This window comes from Choristoneura fumiferana, chromosome Z, assembly GCF_025370935.1.
Source record: "Choristoneura fumiferana chromosome Z, NRCan_CFum_1, whole genome shotgun sequence".
NCBI lineage: Eukaryota > Metazoa > Arthropoda > Insecta > Lepidoptera > Tortricidae > Choristoneura > Choristoneura fumiferana.
In genome coordinates, this window is record NC_133472.1 from 19,462,240 (window position 1) to 19,478,723 (window position 16,484).

At 37.6% G+C, this 16,484-nt stretch overlaps 2 protein-coding genes across 10 annotated transcripts in view; one reads left to right on the plus strand and one right to left on the minus strand.

Moving 5' to 3' along the window:
• The first annotated feature begins 5,762 nt into the window (after positions 1-5,762).
• The window catches only part of 5-HT2A (5-hydroxytryptamine receptor 2A), a 41,737-nt gene continuing 31,015 nt past the window's right edge, over positions 5,763-16,484 (plus strand). For 2 of the 9 annotated variants that reach the window (XM_074091682.1, XM_074091690.1), the window contains exon 1: positions 5,768-6,129. The gene's annotated coding sequence lies outside the window, so the exon portion shown is untranslated. Of the gene's footprint in view, positions 6,130-16,484 lie in introns of all 9 variants that reach the window. The other 7 variants (XM_074091730.1, XM_074091722.1, XM_074091711.1 and 4 more) reach the window with 7 other exon arrangements.
• On the minus strand, positions 9,900-10,890 carry LOC141438860 (uncharacterized). The gene is made up of 2 exons (XM_074102901.1): positions 10,393-10,890; positions 9,900-10,343 (listed from the first exon to the last, which is right to left on the minus strand). The coding sequence occupies exon 1, from the start codon at positions 10,821-10,823 to the stop codon at positions 10,461-10,463; it is 363 nt and encodes a 120-aa protein (XP_073959002.1). The 5' UTR covers positions 10,824-10,890; the 3' UTR covers positions 9,900-10,343; positions 10,393-10,460.

Below are 16,484 nucleotides of genomic sequence, written 5' to 3' on the forward strand. Positions count from 1 at the left end.
AGCTCATATCCCGCGACTAAAATTGTTTTTTTATAGCATTTGGCACTACAACATCCATTGACGTTTGAAACTCTGTTTTAATAACACCCAGATTTCTTCTACGTGCTCTATACAGGACATCTTTTACCGCATTGTAAGGTCTCTCTCTTGGGCCGGAGAGATTGGATTTGAGTCTGCAGTCAGCTACGCTGTCGCGTCGCTTCGCTCGCATCGCATCACATCGCAGTATCGCAAATGCTTACAGAGTAGTGGTGGTTGGCTGTTCGTAATTTTTCCTTTGTCAGTTTAATGTTAGTAAGCAAATTTAAAAAGTTAGAGCAGCGGACAATAATGGATTTTCATACATACTTGATGGCCTAGGCCAAGAAGTTATGTAGGGAGGTGGTAGGGAGCCATAAATGAGGAACTTCATGTCTCCATTTCGTGACATTAACGCATACATTTCCGAGCATGTTTGAGAAAAGAATATTTTTATATTTTTCGTCCGCGAAAAGAATATTTTTATATTTTACATGGGCACGAGATAACAGACGTTTTGATAAGGCTTGTTCTCAGTGTTGCATGATGAAATCTAAAAGAAGCAGTAGAAATATGCAGAAAAAAACCGGAGATTCAGGAAAAAATCAAAATACAGTGAAAGTCTATAACAAACAAAAAAACCAGTAAAAAAGACCAGCGCTGGGAGTGGGAATCGAACCCAGGTCCTCAGCATTCCGTGCTGCGTGCACCCCTACACCACCACTGGACAGGAGTACAGAAACAAATTTCTCATATGCACCACATATCTCAGCTTGTTTGTTTCTTATTTAGTCACTTAAGCAGCGACACTAGCGACATCTATGTTTTAGCCCTCGAGAAACTTTCAAAACTCCATCGCCCAGCGCTGGTCTCTTTTGCTGGTTTTTCTGTGCATCTTTGTTTCAGTTTGTATTTTCGATATGGATTTTACGGGATGAACGTAAAAGTAACAAAATTTCGAGTTGAAATAAAAATAAAAATGAAAAATACCAAACATCTCCAAAAAGTTTCAGTACTCAGTTTCACTAAATAATTTCGTTACGCCTATTCTTCGTTTTATAAGAATAGCGATCAGATTTACGTTTAGTATTGTTTGTTTCGTAATTGTTTCAGTTAACCGAACAACTTTCGTCGAGACACCATATGGCATTCTCAGTCGATCGTAATCTGCGTAGATAAAATCAAACGACTACTGAGTTGATACTATATCAAAATGAAGTTAGGTTCAGCAGAATTCGTCGGCGAAGTGCCAGAACCGAACTGCTAGCATCGCAACGTTTCTCCAATGTAAAATAAATACAAATGATGTCAAAATACGTTTATTACTTGCGTTATACATTTGAAACTTGTGAGGTACATAAAAAATCATAAAGTGCGCGGTCAGTACGGCGTGTAAAAATGCATTAGTGTAATCCACACATACTCACGGTATTGAATGCCAGTCCCCATGCGAAACGAAAAGATGCGAAAATTGATATGCGCACTGAATAATCAACCGTGAAGTTCAACCGTTACAAAAGCAAGGTTGTTCGACAAATGTGCAATTGTAGTGATTAATAGGCTAAACGAATTTCTGTAAATAGTCGTACGGCTTACTGACTCATATGCCAAGTAAATAGTCTGCTAAAGGTTGAGTTACGAAACGTTAGTCTGCGAACAAACATTTGCGTACAATTCATCGGCGTATCGTTACTCGGCGAAACGTTGTCTGCCAATCAATAATCTGCCTAAAAATAGTCGGCGAATCATTAGGTAACCTCCAAAAGCCAATCTTAAAAGTCTATACTTCATTCAGTATTCAGTACTCAGTTTCCTCTTCATCTACGGGAGTCTCCCAGAGCACCCGTAACGCTCTTGCAACGAGCACAGGAGCTATAAGTTCATAATCATCTTCACTATCGCTCTCTTCTTCACTTCCTGACAGATTTAACCAATAACAATTTAGTACATCTTTAATTTCAGCGTCCTAGTCCTAACTAAATTTCAGTTAAATAATATACTTACCGTAATGTAATAGATCTTCAATTTCTAGGCCGCGCAGAGGTCGTTGAGGCCGCAAAGAAGTCGCAGGGTTCCTATAAGAATCAAATTCATCATGTTGTATTATTTAACCAATAAGATTATTATGGATATAAAAAAAATCAAAGGCATGTGCGTGGCAGCTTCTTCATCAGATAGGTATGTACCTATCTGATGAAGAAGCTGCCACAGGACTTGTCACGGCCAGTTGTGGTCGTTCCTCGTAAAGGGACCGGCGCACACGTTTTGGACTACATTCTATACTGAAAGAAAAAAAACCATGAGCTTTCATTTTATTAATGAGATTAATACAAATTATGCTATGATACATACTTTTCTTGTTTCCGTAATGGTGTTCCGAAAAGTTGTCCTCTATCGACACCTGAACACTAAATTGATACCCGCTTGAAGGTGTGCTGTTGGCACTGCCACCACATTCAACGTACCTTAAATGAAAAAAATATATTTCATAAACTTATTGTAGTAAGTAGACTTTAATGACAACAAAGTGTAGTAGAAACTTACATTGCAGGTGAGGGTGGAATTTCATGTGGTATTGGAGACCTCTGATTTTCTTTCCTCACGGTGCCTACGGTACGTTCATAAACTCTTTTCACCGCCGTCATTCACACACTTTTTTTTTGTTACGTCGATCACGAAGTCTTGATGCATCTTGTCAAAATCTTGTCACAGCAGTGCAAACTACCAAACCCTCGAATGATTAGTGTCTTTTCACGATTTAACGTTACGGAAGTACAACACTTTTCGTTTTGCTCAACGCCAAAACGAGTTCCCATTTTTATTATCTGACACCTAGCTGTAGCGATAGCTATCGCATAAAAAAGCAGGATTATTTTTGTTATTTTTAATGAATATTCGTTTTTTCTCTTCTCTTGAATTATTCATATTGAACAGAAATTAATTTGTCAAACACAATTATGTCATGACATTGTAATGAGTTTGTTCTCACTTTGAAATGCGCAAAGAAAATCTTATATTTCAAGTGGCCGGTGCACTTGTTTGATAAAGAAGGATTATATACGAGGGGCGTTCAATAAATTTTCGTTATAATAATGAAAACAAAAGAAAGTGAAAGTAATTTTTTTGTTATTTTTCAATGTTTATACACTTACTAGATCGGTCGATTTTTTTTAAACCCTAATAAAAATATTTTTCGTCTTTGGTGTCAAAATGCTCCTGAACTGCTGCCTTCAGCGCTTCATCGTCAGAAAATCGATTACCTCGAAGATCTTTTTTGAGATTGGGAAACAAAAAGGAGTCGCCAGGGGCTAAATCTGGACTATACGGTGGATGAGTAAGTTTCGAACCCAGATTCAAAAGCAGCGGCCTTGGCAATACAAGCAGTATGCACCGGGGCGTTGTGATGCAGCAGCAGAACTCCCTTGCTTAACTTTCCTCTCCTCTTCTCTTTGATTGCTTTCCTTAATTGACGTAGAATGTTAGCGTAGTACTCCCGGTAATATTTACAGCCTTTGATTTAAAATCGCTCAGCAATATTCCTTCAAAATCCCAGAATATTGTGGCCATGACCTTACCAGCTGAAGGCATGACTTTGAACTTCTTGGGATGAGGTGTTCCTTTAATGTGCCACTGCATGGATTCTTGCTTGCTCTCAGGATCATAATGATGAAACCAGGTTTCATCTCCGGTAACAATTCTTTGAAGTACCTCATCAGGATTTTCACCGCACACTCAATAAAGTCTGAACAACAAGCTACACGCGTATCTTTCTGAACCGGTGACAGCATTCGCGGCACCCATCACGCAGTTACTTTTGACATATTGAGGTGGTCATGTATAATATCATGGATAGTACCAATAGAAAGATTGGTCCTTTGTGCTATAGATTTCACCTTCACTTGACCATTTTCTTATATTATTTTCTCCAATTTATTGTAATTTTCTAGTGAAGTAGCCTCGTTAGGCCGACCAGCTCCAGGGTTGTCTTTGATGCTCTCCAACGCTTACATTCACTAGACCACTTCTGGCACGTAGATAAAGAAGAAGCAGACTCGCGGTAAAGAGAATCCATTTCTTCTTTTATGGTCTTTCTTGGTCCACCAAGACAACGCACCTCATAAGGCCAGAGTTGCAATGGCTGCAATCCAGGACGCGGGCTTCGAATTGCTAGATCACCCCCCGTATTCACCCGACCTAGCCCTCCAGCGACTTTCATCTGTTTCCACGACTGAAGGAACACCTCAGAGGCAAAAAAAATTTTGAACGACAACGAGGTCTTAGCCGCTGCAGAGGCATATTTGGAGAGTCGAGAAAAAGTTTTTTTTTAAATGGAATTCGCGGTCTGGAGAAGAGATGGATTAACCCTTTACCAGGCGAAGGGATATATTCCTCCCACATCTTATATCGGTTACCGTAGTCAGGTTTTAACTCCAAACGTCCTACAAAATATTTTGTCGATCCCTGAAAATAGTATTTTATTATCTTCATTCACAACACGCTTCTCAATCGCGTAATATATCTTTGGCAGCCGTTTAGATTCACTTGAACTCTAATTTCAGTAAACTACGGAGAAATTGGAACACTCCTTAATTTCTATGAAACAGAAGTACATAGATCGAACAATTTTTTGATATTTTATAGATTTTGAGTGTTGAAAGGTAATGTAATCTTAAACATTGCTAAATATTCATGCATTTTTGTGTATGACCAAAATTAGGATGTGGGTTGACATTATCCCATGGCCTTATTAAGAGTTTAATTGTGCGGGAGCTATTCTTCCCATGGCCCGGTAAATTGTCTTGTCGTGTCATAAAAACTCGCGTAAGTAATAAAACTGTTTTGGTGTTCAACCTAGAGCGAATTCATGTACCTAGCTGTAAAATCTCCTTTTAAAGACTTTCCCTGAAGAATAAGATGTGGGAGGAATATATCCCTTCGCCTGATCAAGAATATAATAAGACAAAATCGAGTATGACAGTTAATTACTTAGACAGGCGATGGGATAACCGTAACCCACATTTTTATTTCTGGTTTAAGGGAACATCTCCGACTTTCGTAAATACATTTTTTACAAGGCGTTAAATACGGTTGTAAAAGTATATAGAGTACGTATGAAGACACGCTAGTTCTAAGGGGCCTGGTAAAGGGTTAAGTGTGTAGACTATATGTATTTTGTAGCCTATTTTATTAGTGTCAAATATTATTTTGTTTGGTTAATCTAATTTGAACAGTTTACAAAATATGCCACTTTCAATGATACGCTGATGATTTTACATTATCCTGAATAACTCGAAAACCAAAAAAAGATCGAGGACTGATATTAAGCATAGTGTTCTTAGGACTTGCCAGTACACGTACACCATCTGAAAGAATGACCAGATCGCTTAGCCTGCTAGACCCTTTGAAGGCAGAAATGACAGTTTAAGGAAGCTGCGTTAATTACAACCCCTTATTAAGTTTCATGGTTTTATCTTCGGCAGTGACGAACTTCCACCATATAAACTTTTAGCCCCTATTTCTACGCCTTCAAGCTGTTTTTCGCGATAAAAGATAGCCTATGTTTTTTCCCCAATTCTATTCTATCTCTGTGCCAAATTTCATTAAAATCGGTTCAGCGGTTTAGGCGTGAAAGCGTAACAGACAGACAGACAGTTACTTTCGCAGTTATAATATTATTAAAATAAAGTATGGATGGATGGATTTACTCCTTCAGTTCCTTAATCCAATGGAATGATAAACACAAGTAAATAATGTGGTCGTAGATTCCCAAAGGTAGAGGTCGTGCCTTGGTTGATCACGGCGTCGAGGTGCAAACAACGAGTATGGTCCCGCCTGCCCGACGCTCAACGCACGTTGTGCGCATTTCCCACGAGATGAGCCAGATTTCCCGCCAGTTTCCCTATAGATACCGACAAACCCGGACGTTTGAAAGCTAGCAATCATTTGTCGCAGTTTTTTCGCACGTGTCGGGTTTTTTTGACTTCAAATACTAAAAGCCCTATTATTTTAATTCGACTATGATAAGTGCGATTGCCTAGCCATATCAGTTTGAGGTAAAAATACATATTAATTATGTACTAGTGGTGACAAGTAAATACAGCAAAAATTGAGGTACGTAGCCGTGGTCCAACTTATTTGTCCAATCCGGAATTATTATATCTATATTTATTTATTTATATAAATATTATATTTTAATACAAAAATAGGTAGGTTAGTTTAGTTAGGTAACTTCAGTTGCCCGAAGCGAAAAATGCCAGAAAGAGCAAGCTTGGACAAACTAGCTTAAGCAGTTTGACAAACTATAGTTGAACCACGGGTAAGTCATGAAAAATTGTATACCGTGACAATCAATTAAATCATATGGTGTCATAAGATGAATTTAATAAAATATTCTTCGGGTATAATTTTGAGGACGTAGTAAAATGAGGCTGACTTTTAAATTAACTTCTTGTACCTGGTGCCATCCACGAAGACGCGTGATTTTGTCAAAATTAGACATTAATGACTTTGTAATGGGTATCGGTAGTAGTATTTATTATTTTTATAGAGGAACCTAGATTATATCAAGTTATTTTAAAAAAATGTTTTTTCTATACTTATTAAAAACCTATGTTAGGTTAAAAAGTTGTTTGGTAAAAAAATCATTTTTAATACAAGCTTTTTTTGCTGATTGTACTTTTGTCGAGTTTACTAGCATTGTCACCCAAACTATTGTATACCAAATTTCGAGTCGAAGCCATTAACCGTTCAAGAGTTTCGTCCTGCGGAGACGATCCTGGCCGGACTACCAGGATTTCACTACAAGATTATTGTAGTCACACGATTTACGTAAGTATGCCAAATTTCAAATCAATCCGATTACTGGAAGTTGATCAAATTTAACTTGTAAGATTTGATTACAGACAAGACAGACAACGGGACAGGTGAAACTAAATCAAAGCTTGTAAAAAGTCGCATAATTCAATGACATTAATTAGTGGCTAACTAATTTCTTCTAATGCATACCTACTGAAAGAAAAAAAAAACTTTGTTCTCGTCACCACTGACTGAAATGTAGCTTGAAATTGTCTCATAAAAGAGTAAGAAGTTGCAATCTTTTAATCCGAATACGGAAAATACAGCTTTGCGAGTTTTTTTAAATATGCAATGCCGAGCGACTTTAATTGCGATTTTTTTAATAATTTTGAACATTACCTACCTACCTACTTACGGGCGGAAAAGAACAATAATACACATAAGAATAAAAATATTCACCCTTTATCGAAACATAGTTATATAAAACCTAACCTACCGTAAAATGGGGTTAGATTGATTAATTTTAAAATTAAGAAGCTTAGCTCTTTACTAGTTTTAACGCAAAAAATATGACAAATATATAAGCGGCTTAGTGTGATTTTTATGGCTCGAATATAAAAAATCTATTACCTTTTGCTAGCAAGCAAACAGTTTTTTGTACAGTCGAAAGCATATATCGATACAACCATAGCACCAAATAATATCATATAGTGCTATGGTTGTATCGATATATGGTGTATAGATATTTTTATTTTTGATGTCTTGGTAAGGTGCATACATTTATTATCCCATGGCTGTACCCTATCAACTCGTTCCGATTATTTCTACTTTGATGTCTAGGTTTAAATGGTAAGATAAATTACAATAGTAGATTGATGATAACCAAGGGTGGAAAGCGACCCATTTCACCCGAGTTAGACACTCTACTTTTCATTTCGATTGTGAGGAAAGTAAAGTACTAAAAAAAAATTAGAATAATAATAAATTGAGTTTACTTACATCCAACCTCCAACGGTACCTTTTCGACTTGCCACTTGCCACGGCCGACTATAAAAAAAATCAAGTTGGTCACGACCAAGTAGCTTATTTACTTTACGAAGAAGTTTGACCTTTATTACTTATTTATATATTCCATCTCTTCTTAACCTAACTAAAGAAAGAGATGGAATATGTTCGTGACGAAATAACTAAAGATCAAATTTCTTGTTTCAAACGGATGTTAGGCGTTCAACCTCCAGTGTTGTATATAAGCTCCTTGGTCACGACGTGCATCTTATATGGTCATGCCGAAACGTGAAAAAAAAGTGTCATTGACGTAACTCAATTATCTTCGACTCCGTGGCTAATCGAAAAATTAAAAAAAATATACTTTCCACCCTAGAGATCAAAAAGCAATTTTTCACCCGCCTACCTACCCATGAAAATTAAAATTTCCAAACAGGAGAGATGAAAACAAATTAAGACTACGATTTGTTTTGTTTTTTACTATCAAGCTCTTTACCTTGTCTAATATACAAAAGCCGGTTTGACGTAGTCGCGGCCATGACTAAATCACAGATTATATACAAATTACTACGTAACAGATACATCACATCACTTGTATGGACGGAGGGCGATCCCACCGCTATCGAATCGATGCCTAACGCTCCTATCGGGGCGCGGATGACGCAACGTCATGGAAATGTGCGCTAGGGTTGCCTCTGTTGTGTAAACGGTAGCTTTTTCTCGCGCCTTCGCTCGTTTGTTTTCTTTTTCGGTATAGGTAGGTTTCGGTTAAGGCAAACGAATTGTTTGCGCGGGAAACGTAGATTGTAAGTAGGCAGGCGGCCTTGGACGAGTGGGGATAGCCTGACCAAATGTCGAAGTGGAGATAATCGTACTTGTACTCATGAGTTGCTTTGCCAAATGTGTCAAAAGTTTCTTACGTCATTGTCAAGTGAACATTTCAGATATTTTAACCTTTTTCTAAATGTGTATTATTGTGTAAGGAAAAAAAAAAAAGTATCAACAATTAAATAATTATTCATAATATACCTATTTAAAACTGTGGCTAACATTTTTTATAAAAAATATAAAATTTTAAGAAATAGAGAAACAAAGTTTAGTTTAAAAATGTGTACTTAATAATTTCGTTTATTACAGAAATTTTATTCTTAAGTCAATGTTGTACTTGTCAGGTTAATATTTTGAAATTTAAAAACCGAGTAGCAAAAGGAAGGTAAGGGTTAATCCATACTATACTATACTATATTTAATATTATAAATGCGAAAGTAACTATCTGTCTGTCTGTTACGCTTTCACGCCTAAACCGCTGAACCGATTTTGATGAAATTTGGTACAGAGATAGAATAGACCTTGGGAAAGAACATAGGCTATCTTTTATCGCGTAAAATTGGCTTTAAGGGGTTGTAATAGGGGATGAAAGTTTATATGGTGGAAGTTCGCCGCTGTCGAAGATAAAACCATGAAACTTGGCATTGAGGCACTTAATAAGAAATAAGTTGATATTTGTTTGAGCTTTTCTGAAAATTCGACCTGTGAGGGGATGGAATAGGGCATGAATGTTTATATAGAAGGTCATCATTATCGAAGATAAATCGATGAATGTTTATTAAACTTGCCATTTCGGCACGTGAAAAGAGATAAATAAGATATTTGTTCGCTCGTTTTTTTACAAATTCTTTCTGTGAGTGGGTGAAATAGGGGATGAAAGTTTATATGGAATATCGTCATTGTCGAAGAGAAATCAATGGTTCTTTATAAAACTTGGCATTTGGGCACATGATAAGAGATAAATAGGTATTTGTTCGCGCGTTTTTAAAAAATTTTCCTGTTAGGGGGTAAAATAGGGGACGTAACTTTATTTATTATTTATTACATGTTATGGGCGTGCCTGTGGTTCCATATTCATCAACGTCATCCAACATTTCAGCCGTAAGAAGTGCACTGTTGGACATAGCCCCTCCCCCCCCCCTCTCCATTGACCTCCAGTTACTTCCAGTTGTTCCATACTACCGTCAACATTTTATTCCAAAACGGTACTTCGCGACGCTGTGCGCGTGGCCCGACACAGACTTGGCCGGATTTTTTTACTGTTGATAAAATGCATGATACACATAAAATGTCGGAGTGTAGCCATAGACCATGGCTTTGGCAGAGTCTCGGTGTAGAGCAGTGAAACATGGGAGCGGGCTTGAGACAGACGCTTCCCCGAAGAACTGTTTTACGTTTAGTAGTATCCATTAATTCAAGGGGGGGTCCGGAAAGGTTTCCCCCAAAGAGTTGAACTCCCCGTGGGATCCGGAGTTGGAATTGAGGGGCATCTTGTCCTTTCGACTCTTGCCACAAAGTCTCGTCAGCGAGGTTTAAGTAACCTGATGGGCTCCCCCGGTCAAGGCTCGGAACCGGTTTAGAAAATAGCGGTAAATACCGGTTTATTTCGGCTTAACTCCGAACTTTCATAAGAACGCGAACGTTTTTAAGAACTTAACTATAACCTAAATAAACCGGTTTATTCGACGAGTGACAGCTGGTCGGCCGGCGGCGGGCGGCGATGTTTATCCTGCGCCGGAATAAACCGGTTTTTATTGTTCTAAACCGGTTAATCTGACAAGAACTTTATGGAAACGTTCCCTTAAAAACCGGTTTAAAAATAACGGTTTCGCGAACGAAACCAAAATGCAAAAGGTTTTGCGCCAAGTACATGATAACAGTTAGGAATATCGGAGATGGAGTCCGACGGATCAGGAACCTCCTCCTTCCGCTGGATGATCCCTCGCTCCGCCTGTGGCCCCCACATCGCCTCGGGAAGATCCGTAAGAATCAGTTTCCGGGCAACGGGACTAGTCGCCGGATTCTTTTTCTTAGGAACAGAAGAGCTCCCGGGGCGCTCCAGCGAGGGCTTCCTCTTCCCTGACGTTCCCCCCGTGCCGGAGGAGGCGCTCCGATTGGGGTCGTCTGCTGCTGTCTGGGTCGGCGCCGACTTCTTTTTGGGTTTGGACGTGAGCATCCCCTTCCCGTTCCCAAGGAACGGATTCTCCCTCTCAAGTTTCTTGAGCCTCTCCCGTTCCCCCCTAAGCTCCCCCCCCCCCCAGCTTACTTATTCGACTGTTCCCCCTCGTCCATTTTTCCAGGGCCGTGAGCCTATTGGGGTCGGAGAACTCATTGCCTTCTTTTGGGACTCCCGACACCGGTGGGGACAGAATTCATACTCTTTTGAGTTTTTTATTTGTACCTACATTTTTTACGTCTGACGTGATTTTGTTTAACAGATATGGTTTCTAAAATACATTTTATACATGAAAAATAAATATAAATTGTATTCATCCAGCGTAGTATCTTAAACTGAAGTGACACTCAACTATGACCATGCAGTTATAGTCGTTGGAGCATGCATTTCTGCGCATTTAAACCGGTCTTTTGCATGTCTCAGTGCATAACTGAGATTATATTTCATTGACTTACCTGTTAAGTCCCAACAAAAGTAGGTCAACCGTCATAAGTGCTTTATTATTCTTGTTGGCCATTATTTTAAAGTCAAGATTGTCGGCGCAAGTCACTTATAGTTGGTTCTTTATTATTTTATTTAGAACTAGCCGTTATCCGCGACTCCGTCCGCGTAGAATTCGGTTTTCACTATCCCGCAGGAACTATGCAATTTTCCGGGATAAAAATTATCCTGTGTCCTTCCCCGGGACTCTAAACTATCTGTATACCGAATTTCATCTAAATCGGTTCATCGGTTTAGACGTTATAAAGTAACAGACAAACAAACAGACTTACAAACTTTCGCATTTATTATATAAGTAGGATAACATATGTAGTATCAAATAAAAACCGAAAATAAACAGTTTGGCCAGTCTTACGTAGGCTCTGCTAGGGACAATATCAAAATGTATTAATTAATCTGTTCATATCTGTTAGCTGATAGCATAGCTTCTTTTTTTAAACGAGAACCATAAATATTGGTTTGCTCTATCATCGATTGCGTTTATAATGTGATGGGAACTCTCAATAATTCTTAAACCGTCATTAATATAGTTTTGTGTCGTTTAGGCTTCATATGACCTGTAAGTAATATTCGTGATGTATTAGAATCATTATTACGCCATGAAAATGAACTTGAGGATCGACGTCGTGCACGCCCTCTTGTTTGTTCAAATTGAAGTCTATGGCTGCGCCCGATTCGTTGAAGAATCGTTGTAAATCTCGTCGTAAATAGCTAGATAACTTCCTTCTATTTCATCACTTCGTAAAAAAGCAGCTTTATCTTCGATTACCCTATCTGGGTCTAGCAAATTGTCTTCGAGTTCGGAATACTTTCTCCACAGTCGTTCGTCCATAGTTTGAGGAATTATGACATAGTTCAAAAATTAAAGAATCGCATTGACAGTTACGTCATCTGACATAAGTCTAGCTTGAAATCAATAGTCACTAGAATCCGATATCGACTGATAAGTTTACAAAATATAAATAAAAATTGCACCATTACCTCTCATATTTCGTTTTCTAGAATTTTTTTACCGTACAACGGCAAAAACTAGACACTGGCAAAATTGTCCTCGAATGGACAGAGCCATATTTTTTTAAAAGAAACAAACAGTAAATAAAAAATATCATGGGACACTTCACAGGAATTGACCTAGTCCCATACTAAGCAAAGCTTGTACTATGGATATTACACACTACACAGTGAATAAGTTCGATCTACTAAAAACTGTATTTCATGAAAGATAGTCTTATATACAATATTCACAATAAATATTTTGGGATGACTCCACCTTTAACGTTTATTACCAGCTTTAAGGCCAGGACTTTAAAGTCATTTAAAAATGGTTTTCAGCGTTAGGATAAAAAGTATTATTTTACAAATAGGTTTATCACAGGGGGTGACACTCTTTCCCGGCCCGGATAATATCGACATGGAAATACCGATCCTGTTTTTCGTTACCACGCCCAGACGCCCATAGAAGCTCATGTCAGTTTGTACACGCCCGTGTACACAAAAACCAGGGTCGGTATCTCCATGTCGGTATTATCCGGGCTGGGAAAGAGTGTCACTATAACAGCTAGGAACTTTAAGAACAGCTCTCGCATTTGCAACATGCAGGACAATAAATCCAAGTCAGCGTCAAAGTGCTGTCGTTTATTTTATACGTGTTGTTCCAGATTCAGAACTTTGGTTATTAAGCAGCGTACTTACATGTTATGTGTTCAGCTTAACCAAATGGTTAGCTGTAAGGGAGAGCGTGTATTGTACTCATAGGTACAGTCGCCATCAGATATATCGTAGCGGACGAGGTAGTCAAATATTTCGGACCAGCTTTAAATTTCAATAAATTCATTACGCTAGAAATTCCCAATAACATCAAGTTAGAACATGCAATCATAAATATAACAGAAGCGACTTTTCAATAAATTCGAAACACATAATTAAGGAGGTAAATATCAGAAGGCACAGAACGTCAAAGATATTGACACATTCAAGGTGATCATAAAGATCGAAAGATTTATGGAACATGTACCTTAAGTTCGTGTCACACAGTTCAAATTACACTGTATTATGTATGTGTATCTTTGATTTTGGCATGACGTATGCGAAATATATTTATTTGTGTTAGGCTTGTTTGGAAGTCGAATTTTGGATTTTATGTTGATTATTATGGCCGCGGCTACGCTGCAAGAAACAGAATTTCATTTCAGTTAGCTCATTACAGAAATTAAAAGTATCATTATTGGATATGATCTGTTTGGGAACAACGTGATAGCGATATTTTCCAGAATAAGTCTTTCTCCAGAAATTGATCTATCTCTCTGCCCAATTTTCTCTAAATCATTACAATTTAACCAAAATTTTGATTCATAATACATATTTATTGGGTTAGATAATTTGACTAAAAACGCAGCTGGTCTATACTATACCCTATTGGTGTTTTTACCCGAGCCTTCGCACGCATTGAATTGAAAGTCCGGGATTTTTTCAAAATTCCCATGGGTATTCCCAAAAATTACATTGTGGTCGTTTTGCACTTTGCTTTTGATGCAATTGCATTATAAACAACAGTGCTAAACATCGTGACTCTATCAACACAAATTCCAAATTTCATCGAAATTCGTGCAGGCATTCTAGCGTCGTAGTCAATCTATGAATGACTCTTTAATTCGATCTTCTTAGCTTTCAAAAACCGACTTGTTTCGCCCGCCTGATAAGTGACAGCTGGCATTGTCATGATGAAGAATGATTATTATCTTTTCGAATTCTTTTTTAAGACTTTCGGCAAATAAATGGCCGTGTACCACTCAGAATTAACTGTTTTACGTTTTTCTAGTGGTCCTGTAAAAATATAGGCTACTATTTGTTTCAAACTGTTTTTGCGCATATTTATTTATATCTACTCTGTGACTATACCTAATACTAAAACACAATACACTGCCGCCCTTCAGGAACCTGCAAAGTGTAAATGAGTTAAGAAAAACGCTTAAAAAGTTTATATACGGACACCAGCAACACAAGGAAACATTATCTTTAAACACGGGTTGTTTTAGGTGTTTTTTACTTTTTGGTGGTCTGTGTTTTCTTTAAGGTAGTAAGTTGATATATACCTATCTAATTTTTCGTTTCTTCCGTTAGCAAAATTGAAGTTCTTCCTTTATTTGTAATTTCCATACATTATAACTTTATTGTTTGTTTTTGACGTCTTTTTTGCACACTATCTAACCCACTTGGAAGTTGTGGAGCCTGGACGGGTTACGTAGCATAACATCTAAAATCAGATGTCATAAGCTTGATACGCATACGTCTGGAATGTCGAAAGCCTGAATGAATAACGTTCGTAATCTATAACGTTCGAAATACATACAACACAACTGGTCGAATGAATATAATATCGAAGTACAAAACGAATAATGGAATAATGGTTGTCTGGAAGAGATCTCTTTTCAGCGATAAGACCGCCTATTGTCTACCGTGAATCTAAGTGTTTATATTATAAGTTTTTTTACTGCTTTATGGTGTGCAATAAAGAATATTTGTATTGTATTGTATAATATTATTTGTCAGGAACTTGATACACATACGTCTGGAATGTCGAAAGTCTAAATAAATATTTGTTATATAGGTATTAACTCGAAATCATTATTCTAACAAATCTTTACCCCTAGGTGTCCACATTATGACAAATTAATAGGTAGGATAGGTTCGTTAGGTATCTTCAGACGCCCGAAGGGCCCAGAAATAGGAGCCCCGCGTCGACATCAGGCGTGGGTTGCCTAATGCTGCTGAAAATATATGCAACTGATAAAAATAAACTGTAATAATATAAAACGCTTCATGAAAAGTCGCTACATGAAAAATACAAATAAATAATAACGTAATTTGACTATGTATTATGAACGTTATGCATAGTGAGCAGTATAGCTTACAAACGTTATGAATTTAGACCGTAGAATTTTTAAATTTATGATACGTTATGCAATTTGACCGTATATATTTTGATCGTATGAAAAACGAACTTTTGACATTTGATTTTAGATAGATGTTATGCTACGTAACCCCTGGAGCACAGTTAGAAAAATATTGTATTTTGTGCGTGTTTACTAGTGACACAATAGCTTATAAGAAATTTTACTCATTCTACTACTTATCAAATTAATTCCTTACCTTTCATTTATGTTCCACAAATATGGAGTTGAATTCAACAAATTTCTTTCTTGTACACAGCACATAATAATGTTCACGTCTATTTATTTTTTGTGTCTGTGTGCGTGTGTGTGTCTGTCTGTCTGTCTGTCTGTCTGTCTGTCTGTCTGTCTGTCTGTCTGTGTCTGTCCGTCCGTCCGTCCGTCCGTCCGTCCGTCTGTCATAGGGCTCTATCTCTGATGCCGTAAAAGTTAGAGACTTGAAATTTTCACAGATTATGTATTACTCGCTATAACAACAAATACTAAAAATATAATAAGCAATGCGGGCAATGGTTTCAGAAGCAAACAGCCAGCACCAAAGAGGATAGGAATTGAAATTATTTTTTTATTCGAAATACTAGCACAAGTGCTTACATTTCGGCGATATTTTTAGAAGCTTTTCTTTAGCTTGCCCTGTTTGTTTATTTATTTATTTATTGTTTGTTTGGGTCAAATCTTGGAAGCTAAATTTGACCCACTTCCAGTGGTCCGATCGACTTGAAATTTGGCATTCTTATGTAAATTTGGTGACAATACAATAATCTGGTAGTGACATCTTGGTGGTCCTGCCAGGATCGTCTCTGTAGGAGGGAACTCCTCAATAGTTAATACTACCGACTTGAAATTTGGTACAGATATGTAGTTTAGACGACAATGCAAGTACAGTCAACAAAAAGTACATTCGGCAAAAAAAGCTTGTATTAAAGAAAAAAATTCTAACAAAAACTTCTAAGTATTATATTTATTTGCAGTGTAAGTAAGTAACTATGTTTGCTCGGATGGAATTTGAAGTGGATATCTATTTTATTTTATTTTATTTTGTATTTGACTGGATGGCAAACGAGCAAATGGGTCTCCTGATGGTAAGAGATCACCACCGCCCATAAACATCTGCAACACCAGGGGTATTGCAGACGCGTTGCCAACCTAGAGGCCTAAGATGGGATACCTCACGTGCCAGTAATTTCACCGGCTGTCTTACTCTCCACGC